This window comes from Pipistrellus kuhlii, unplaced genomic scaffold, assembly GCF_014108245.1.
Source record: "Pipistrellus kuhlii isolate mPipKuh1 unplaced genomic scaffold, mPipKuh1.p scaffold_m20_p_2, whole genome shotgun sequence".
NCBI classification, from domain to species: domain Eukaryota; kingdom Metazoa; phylum Chordata; class Mammalia; order Chiroptera; family Vespertilionidae; genus Pipistrellus; species Pipistrellus kuhlii.
This window is the reverse complement of record NW_023425515.1, coordinates 22,795,810-22,805,985: the sequence shown is the minus strand read 5'-3', so window position 1 is coordinate 22,805,985 and position 10,176 is coordinate 22,795,810. Positions and strand designations below refer to the sequence as shown.

The 10,176-nt window shown below is 35.6% G+C and overlaps 1 protein-coding gene across 3 annotated transcripts in view; it reads left to right on the top strand.

Moving 5' to 3' along the window:
• The window catches only part of BCHE (butyrylcholinesterase), a 57,968-nt gene extending 52,657 nt beyond the window's left edge, over nucleotides 1–5,311 (top strand). The window contains exons 5-6 of one of the 3 annotated variants that reach the window (XM_045583653.1): nucleotides 2,088–2,111; nucleotides 4,367–5,311. In XM_045583653.1, the coding sequence (XP_045439609.1) occupies nucleotides 2,088–2,095 (8 nt within the window). In that variant the 3' untranslated portion in view covers nucleotides 2,096–2,111; nucleotides 4,367–5,311. Of the gene's footprint in view, nucleotides 1–2,087; nucleotides 2,116–4,362 lie in introns of all 3 variants that reach the window. The other 2 variants (XM_036446223.2, XM_036446225.2) reach the window with 2 other exon arrangements.
• The last annotated feature ends 4,865 nt before the right edge of the window (nucleotides 5,312–10,176 follow it).

Here is a 10,176-nt window from a genome sequence, read left to right as displayed (position 1 = left end):
TCCCAATGGCAGTCCATGGACATTTCACTTTCCCGATCCCACTGGGATCAGGTCTAAATGGGCAGTCGGACATTCCTCTCACAATCCAGGACTGCTGGCTCCCAATTGCTCACCTGCTTGCCTTCCTGATTGCCCCTAACTGCTTCTGCCTGCCAGCCTGATCATCCCCTAACCACTCCTATGCCAGCCTGATTGATGTCTAACTGCTCCCCTGCCAGCCTGTTTGCTCCCAATTCCTTCCTCTGCCAGCCTGGTCACCTCTAACTACCCTCCCCTGCAGGGTTGATTGCCTCCAACTGCCCTCCCTTGCAGATCTGGTCCATCTCAACTGTCCTCCCCTGCTGGCCATCTTGTGGTGGCCATCTTGTGTCCACATTGGGGCAGGATCTTTGACCACATGGAGGCAGCCAGCTTATGTGTTGGACTGATGATGGTCAATCTGCATATTACTCTTCTATTAGATAGGATAAAGGCCTGGTGCACAGGTGGGGGCCAGGTGGTTTGTCCTGAAGGGTGTCCCAGATCAGGGGGGGGGGGTTGCCTTGGGGCATGGGGTGGCCTGAGTGAGGGGCCTGTGGTGGTTTGCAGGCCAGTCACGCCCCCTGGCGACCCAAGCAGAGAAACTAGTATCTGGAATTTATTCACCTTCTGCAATTGAAACTTTGTAGCCTAGAGCAGAGCCAAGCCTCCTGCTCACTCTGTGGCAGCAGCCATTTCTGTTGGGGTTCATGTATTTTCTATAATTGGAACTTTGTGGCCTTGAGTGAAGGCCTAGGCTGGCAAGTGCAGGCAAGAAAGCTTGGCTTCCTCCATTGCCTGGGAAACCCAGTCTCTTGGGCAGATAAGATCCTGACTTTGATAGGATCCTATCAATTACCAAACACATATGGCCTCATCATAGAGAAAAACATTTGCCATTTCAACAACTAAATCTGCTCAACACAATTTATTAGTCAACCCTTCCCCAATGTCCTTCAGTACTTTTCCAATAGCTCACCTCAGCTTTATTTCAGAGGAGTTCAATTTCTATCCTCCACTTGTAGTAGTCTTGCACAAAATGTCTCCTGCCTATTGACTTTATTCACTGCAATTTTTATTTTAACAGCCTACACCAACCTCTAAGATTTCTTCAAGTGCCTATGACCCAAACACATTTCTATCATCTTTCTATTGCCATGTCAAAACAATACAAATACTTTTCTTATCACAGATATCCTTCTGGGACAGTAATTCTCTTAACAACTTAATGAAGAGAATGGCAGAAGTTGAATTTAGGAGGTGTTGAGGTTTTACTAACTTTTTGGTAGTTTTTCTCTAATATATTTTAGAACTGATGTGAAAAATAATCTGCATATTGCAGGATATTTTCTTCTTCTTTTATAGATGAAATTTAAGTTTTCAGGGTGATATTGTTTTCCTGATAGATGGTTATGGACAAATTTATTTTGCACATAACATTCCTTTTCTTTTCCTTTTTCTTTTCTCTTCTCTCCTATCTTCTTTCTTTTTCTGTTTCTTTAATGCCACAGATCCATATGCTGTGATCTAAAAGTGACTGTGATATAAAAAATTGCATTTATATCTGTAATGCAAATTTTTATTTTACTGTTATGACCTTTGGGAACAGAGCCTAGAAAATCTGATTCCCAGAAATATATGAGTTTTGGGAGGAACAAAACTTGGTTTGAACCACATCAAATGTCTTTAGTCTAAAGCCCAAGGCACAAAATAACATTTTTTGTCCACAAGGACTCTTCCTCTCCCACACTTTCTTAAAGATATTTTCCTGGTTTTCTTTAGTTGAAATGTGCTATCTTTGTTTTACAATGTTGTAATATGCTAATTTTGAAGTTACTATCTTTGTGCAAGGTAATAAGTGAGTGAAAAACAAATGCTAACATCTGCTATGGCATTTCAATTTTAAACCAAATGTGTGTATAATATTCTCTTTGGTAAGTGAATTAACATTTTCACATAACCATGAAGGATAAAATTTTAATAATCTCCCTTGGAGTTGTTTCTTTGAAGTCATGTGCAGAATATGGAGTGAGAATTCTAACAGAGCACTGTTCCTTCTTTCCTTTTAGATTTGTGAAGATTTCAAAGACAGAGTAAGTACCATGTCCCCTCTCTCTCAATCCACCTGGCATTAAAGCCAGTTAGAGAGGCAGCTATTCATTTCTCTTAGATTTAAAGCTGCCAATGATTGCGTTAAATTCCAGAACACCTAAGCTTCTTGAACACTTGCTACTACTGCTATATGGACTTACATTTCATACACATGTTCAGTACCTGGAAAACATTCTAACATTTCTATGATGTCTTTTTAATATATATATATATATATATATATATATATAATTGATTTTTTACAGAGAAGAAGAGAGAGGGATAGAGAGTTAGAAACATTGATGAGAGAGAAACATCCATCAGCTGCCTCCTGCACACCCGCTACTAGGGATGTGCCCGCACCAAGGTACATGCCCTTGACCGGAATCAAACCTGGAACCTTTCAGTCCGCAGGCCGATGCTCTATCCACTGAGCCAAATTGGTTTCGGCTCTATGATATCTTATAATCACCTTTCAACCTTTATTTTCATTGTCACTATTTCTTGAAAGAAGAGAATTTTAAATTATTATGTCTTAATGTAAAGTATCACATTATTAGCATCAGTCCCATGCATAGAGTGTCAATTTTAGTAAATTTGATTGAAGCGCATAGAGCCCATCCTAAGAAATTAAATGGTAATATTTTGGGACATTTTCCCATATAAAGCATTCCTACTCATCAGATTTTAAAAACAGCTTTAGCCGAGACCGGTTTGACTCAATGGATAGAGCGTCGGCTTGGGGACTAAAGGGTCCCGGGTTTGATTACGGTCAAGGGCATGTACCTTGGTTGCGGGCATATCCCCAGTAGGGGGTGTGCAAGAGGCAGCTGATCGATGACTCTCTCTCATCGATGTTTCTAACTCTCTATCTCCCTTCCTCTCTGTACAAAATCAATAAAATATATTAATAAATAAATAAATAAATAAATAAATAAAATAAAATAAAAATGAAAGCAGCTTTAGAGGAGAACTACTTGTACCATATAAGAGGACAGGTACCTCCATCTTCAAAACAATGTGTTGGTTACATCTCCATATCCTAATTAACTATCATCTCTTTTTTTGTCTTATTTAACCATAAATATGTAAATAGTACATTCACATTTTTAAAAGTAACTGCACTTAAAAAAAAATCTTAGAAAATATAAAAAAGAAAAAAAAATTGTAGTCATACTGGCCAAAAATAACTTTTAATCATATATATATATATATATATATATATATATATATATATCATATATGAATTTTTATCTACTACAAAATGTATATGCTTACATAACATTCATATTTCAAAATATGTCTCAGGATATACTGAGATAAAGTTTTAATTACTTTTTATTCTTTATTTTAATGTGTTCATTCAAAAATGCAAATTTAGAGGAATAAACAAAAGATTTTCTGCCTAAATAATTGGTTGAATAGATTTATCATATTCTGAGGCAAGGAAAGTTGTAAGTCCAGCAGGTTTCAATAGAGAAACAAGAATTTGGGTGATGGTGTGTTAACTTTCAGATACCTATTAGATATCTAAGAAAGAGATAGAAAAAAACACGTTCTTAAATAAGAGGTGAGTTGAAGGAAGATGTCTAGATTAGAGATATAAATTGGGTTGTCTCCAACATCGAGATGTTATATAAAGCCATTGGACTGAAGGAGATTACCTAGAGATTGGGTGTAAATCTGGACTAAGCAGAGCCAGCACTCCAGCACTGAGACTTGATTTGATGTTAAGTCTCTGTTAAGCTATGGTGCTATTGCCAGATCTTTAAAACCACAACAGCAACTTATTTCTTCATAAGTTTCTAACCTTGACTCATCTCCCTTCCATCTATAATTCAACAAAATTTTCCTTTAGGGAAAAAAAAAACACACACACCAAGTTTTGTTTATATATATGACAATCTTTGGTTAAATTTATATCACCATTTAAATATATTTTCTTCAACTTTTAGAATAAAAGTCTAAAAAATAAGTAGAGTTTTGTTTTCATGCATATGACATATATATCTGTTTGGATACTTGTAAGATTTATACATATATGCATACATACATACATATAACTCACAGGTGAAATAATGACCACTCCCTTCCTAAAAGATATCTACTTTCTAATCCCTGGAACTTGTAAATGTTACCTTATATTGCATAAAATAATTTTGCAAAGGTTATTAAGTTGAAAATCTTGAGAGGAGGAGATAATATTCCATTATCCAGGAGGGCACTAAATACAATCTTATGTATTCTTATAAGACAGAGGCAGAGGGCGATTTGAAACACAGAACAGGAGAAAGAAGGTGATGTGACCAGGCAGAGATTGGAGAGATTCAGACACAAGCTAAGGAATGTCAGCAGCCACCAGAATGTAGAAGATACAGCAAATGAATTCTCCTCTGGAGCCTACGGAGAAAAGGTAGCTCTGCTGACACCTTGGTGAAATTGACTTCACGTTTCTCACCTCTTGAACCAGAAGAGAATAAATTTGAATTGTTTAAGCCATCAAGTTTGTGTTAATGAGTTATGACAGTCATAGGAAACATATATATATAAAATTTCATCGAGATATATCTAATTATTATTAATCTAACATACTTTTTCCTAGGTTTTTAAAGGTGTTTTCAAAGCTATTTTTAATTTGCTAGTTAAGTACTGTAGATCTTCATTTTGTAATAGTTTTCAGGTATAGATCTGTTATATTTGGTTGGTTCACTCTATTCTCACTTCCTGTGGCCCTATCATATTTGGGTCTCACTACCTGAATCTGTCCCACTTTAACTTGTGTTTCCCTGGCGTATGTTGGTTGAGTATTGTCTTATGAACCAAAAGTCATTAGTTTGACATCAATCAGGGCACATGCCCTGGTTGCTATCTAAATTCCCAGTGGGGGATATGCAAGAGATAATGGATCCATGTCTCTCTCACATGCTTCTCTCTCTAAAACTAAATAAAAACATTATTTTTGTTTTCTTTATTGCTTTTCTCAGAAATACTTTGAGGTTTCCCCTCTAATGCTTGCTCCTCTTCTTAGATTTGCCTTCTCTATCTTATTCGTTATTTTATTACCACCATTGTTTTTATTAAATTTTGTAATTTATGTTTTGCATCTCCTATTGTTTTTATTTCACTTATTTCTGCTTTGTAATTTGTTGTTATATTTCCATAAATGCAAAAAATCTCTTTAATCTTTTAAAATAAAATGTTACTATTCATAAATATTCTAAAAATGTCTGATTATTTATGCACTAACAATTTCTCAAGAAAGTATTCTTTGATACAGCCACTTATTTTAGATTAATTATTTTTCCAGAGCCCTATGCTAATACATATGTGATAGAAATGTTATGTGATAGAAATGTTGAGATAAGTTTAGGCAAAAATAGGTGGGAATTCCTGGTCTAATCATTAGGATACAGGTAAAGGAAGAGGAGGCAGATTATACAATATTTAATACAGTTTTAACCTATTAGTGGGCAAATCCACCATATGTTAGAGTCCAATAAGAAATTCAAGTGGAAGGTCCTGTCACAAAAAGGTTCTGAAAAGTTTCTTCTCAAGATAGGTGTGGTAGACATAAAATTACCTTAGCAATGACAATTTCCGTTTGCTTTTTAAATTTTATTTATTTGTTTTATTTCACTTTATTTCACTTTGCATAACCCTGGGATGCACTAGGAATTTACTTTCAGAGGTTTGTTTTGCTCTTTGTCTAACTCGCTTCTCAGAACTAGAAATATTATTGTTTTAAATGGTAGGATCCAAGTGCTGCTGATCTGTAGGGGCAAATATTTTGAAAATCCTGAAAATGTACAGGGTTATAGGTTGGTGTTATGTCTGATACTTGTGGACACCATATCTCTGTGCTGAAAAAAGAAGAAAAAAAATGCATCGCCAAAAAACTGTAGGTAAATCAGTGTGACAGAAATTTTTCATTAGAATCTCATAGACATAGATCACCCAAAAAGAGTAACTTCAATATTGTAATATTAACTGGTGAACACACTATTGGTATTAATTATTCTATAGAAAAAGGCAATAAAAATATACATCAACACCATCAGATAATAGTCACAAGAGCTATAAGATTATTTTACTGAAACAAATAGCACTCTACCAATGATTTTATTTATTTTTTATCATAGGCTCAAAAACTCTCAGGCATGCTTTATATAATTATACGTTTGGTAGAATTTAAAGACTCCTTTTATTTTTCATGGAGATATGTTTAATTAAGAGTCAAGAGGCATGGTGCTGCTGAGATAAATCAATTATTGTTGCTCAGACATATTAAATTCACCCAATGCCTCTTTTTTCCCAATGTTTTAAGATAGCCCTGTTTGATAAAGGTCAAGATGAGCATGTGGGGATTACTAAGCTAAAAAGATTTTAAATGCTAATTAAATATAAAAAAATTATGTTGAACATAATTAACTTCAAAAATAAACTAAGGAAGTCATGTCTCATTCAATAATGTCTTAAGAAAATCCCTGCCTCATACAAATTTCTAAAAATTATGGGTCTCAGAATTCAACTGATTGAAATTAAGAAACCAGCACAGAATGTACATTAAAGTACTGAAATAAAAAGGAAGAAAACAGAAAAATAAAGGATGGACAAAAACAACATTAGGAAAACAAAATTGACTTCATGGAGCAGATAAAAATTGTAGTCAAATAAATTGCCATTAAATCTAAAAATCTTAATAATAGAACAAGAGACAATATGATCAATATGTACTTCAAAGCAGAAGCAGAGATATAGGAATTTAAGAAAGATGTGGTAGGTAACAAAAAGACAACATGAGTTGTAAAACACAGGGGGAAAAGAAGCAGGGAAAAAATAATCTCAGCTATGAAGCCTCCACTAGGAGCAGCACAAAAGAGAACTATCCTGGCTGAAAACACAGTGAAAATATGATAGGATTGAAATACAAATAAAATAAAGGTAAAGAAAAAAAAAAGATGAATATAAAAATATAAAATATTTAGAAAGAAGGTTTAATACACTCAAGTTGCTAAGTGTGAGAATGAAATAAGAAGACAAAAAAACAGTTGGTGAAATAATATAAGAAAGCATACATTAAATACAACTTTTTGTCTGTGAATTGAAAAAGGGCACTATTTCTCAGCAAAGAAAGAATAAAAGTGGTCACATAGTCTAGGAATTCAACAAGACTTAAATATTTTTCTTAAAAAAAAATATTCCATATAAAAATTTCTTATAGGAAGATTAGAAAAACAACATAAATGTCTACTAATAGGGTAGCATTGAAGCTTTAGACATAAAACAAAATACCACACAGCAGTTAAGGAGGTAAGTCTTGCTGATATGAAAAATATCCAAGGCTTTTTAATTGGAAAAAGTCAATGTGCATAATCATCTCTGGAAACACAATTAAAAAGAATAACAGTGAATGACTCTGAAGAAGGAACTAGCTGGCTATGATAGACTTTGGAACTAAGAATTTATTTTTCATGTTCTATTTTTTAGTCCTTTTTTTAAACTTTGTAACATACATGCACATATATTACCTATTCAAAACAAATAACATGTCATTTTAAAAAGGCCACCAAAAACATATCTATAATAATAATAATAAAAGCATAATATGCTAATTAGACTAGACTTCTTCTGGAAGTTACTCCAGACATCCTTCCTGAGAAAGCCTGAGCTGGAGGGAAGCCATCCCAGGTCCTGGGTGCCTGCAGGCGGTCCAAGGGAAGCCAGCTCAGGTCCCGGATGCTGGAGGGAAGCTGGTGACAGCAGCCAGGGGAAGGAAGGCCTACTCTTGCATGAATTTTCATGCATCAGGCTTCTAGTATACATATTAAACACATAGACATAGACAGAGTATGGAGATAGCCAGGGGAAAGGAGAGGTAGGTGAAGGCAGATAAAGTATGGGGAAAGGAGGATGGAAAGAGACTTTGTCTGGGTGATGGGCACACAAGGCAGTGTGCAGTTGATGTTTTATCGAGTTGTACACTTGAAGTTTGTTTGGTTTTGCAAACTAATGTCTCCCCAGTAAATTCATTCATTCATTCAATCATAATAAAAAGACAGCCAAACCCGTCATTCCATTATTCTTAGGGGAAAAAACATGCAATAACGACAGCTGAAAACTATACTGCTGCTTTTGGTAGTCATTGTTCAGCAATATAACGAATGATGCAAGATAATTCTTTCCTACGTGTTAATACCTTCAACTACTTGGAGCAGCATTTTGCAGCTAACTAACCCATGAAGGCTGTGCTTTTCAAAATTATACATTTGGCAAGAGATTTTCAAAAGCTCTTCCATGTCTATGGATAACTGGCCACACCTGCCCTTAACATTTCCAGCCAAAATGGCTCTTCCATGCTCTATGGTGCATAGCTCTATCGTCTCAACCAGAGCACTGATTCTTTTACAAAAAAGAAAGAAAAAAAAGCCAGTAGAACTCTTTAAATGAAAATACAATTTATAGTCTTTCATTTCCATAATGGAATGTTAAAATGGGCACTTATAGTTTACTTCAATCAACTGTAGGATGAGTCAATAGCCCAGGTTGTTGGAACAGATAAAATGGATGTAAGGACCTGCCTAGCCAAGGTCACTTCTTCCTCTCATAACGGAAAAGCAGCACCGACCACACACTAACAGAATTCCTTTGTCCTTCATGTTACCCATACACACTCCCTTCCTCCATTTTTTTTTCTGTTGATAATATGTAACAGGAGGGTAACAAAGGGCAAAAAGTAAGAATACTGATCAGGGTAGCTAGTGAGGTGAATTAGGGGACAGAAAGGGAGGAGGTCCAGAGAGGACAGCAGCGTCTTAGCCTGAACAATTAAAGAGGCTATAAGCCAAGGGCAGATGTATCTCTGGCCTGAGCAGCTAGGAGAGCTATAAGGAGATTGAAAGCAGCTCCAAACAGCAACATAAATGGGGGAGAAAGACATACAGGAATGATGCAAAATAAGGGAAGAGAAAGAGGGCAGCACCTTGTGAGGTTTGAGCTTTAAAACTAATACTATGTAGCAGAATGGCCAAGGAGAAAAGCAGGGTTTGAGGGAAGGGTGTTCTAGAGTAAGGGATAGGATCTGTAGAATGTATAATACCTCAAGACCAAGAGAGCAATGGCCATCCTCTTTAGGGAGGAGAGACAGAGTCTTAGGAATAGAAACTTAAAGTTAGGAATCTTAGAAATAGTATCTGCTTACAGTAAAGGTTTTTTTTTACTTCTCACCTACAACCTTTTGTCCATGATGTCATTCTTCAAATCCATCTGGACAAGAACCTGGGAAAGAAATCACCCTTGCATCTTGCTCACCAAAAAAACAAACAAACAAATAAAAATAAAAAACTGGAATCAATACCATGCCCAAGAAAAAGATGAAGGGATTAAGAAAAGCAAATTGAGAGTTACAAAACAGTCATGGGGATGTGAAGTACAGCATAGGGAATATAGTCAATGATATTGTGATCACTATGTATGGTGCAGATGGGTATTGGAAATACCAAAGGGAACAATTTGTAGAGTATATGGTTGTCTCACCACTATGCTGTACACCTGAAACTAATATATAATAATATTGAATGTCAACTGTAAGTTTAAAATAAAATTAATTTTAGTATTAATTAATAATAAAATGAAATTGATTAATAAGATTGCTGCACTTATAATTTCTGGAAAACAAAACAAACAAAGAAACCATGTCCAGACAGGTTCTTTATCAGATAATCAGCCCCATTTTCTGATCAAGATAAAGCTATTTCTTCCTAGAATTTCCACCATACCTGCTTCTGTGGTTTCTGAATAAAGCAAGTATAACTCTTGCACATTAGCTATTATTGTTGACATTTTTGTTATGCAGAGAAACAATCTCAATAAAGGAAGCAGTGTGTTGTTTTCGTTCTGTCACAGGTTCCTCATTCCCATTGCCATCTACCCAGAGGCCTTCCTTAGGGGGCTCTGTGATGACTTAGGTTGAGTGCTCATCAGTGGTCCCCCAAGTCAGGGTGACCTAAATCTGAGATGAAAATAACAAGACCAAAACCTCCATGCTGTAAACCAAAACTAACGACAGAG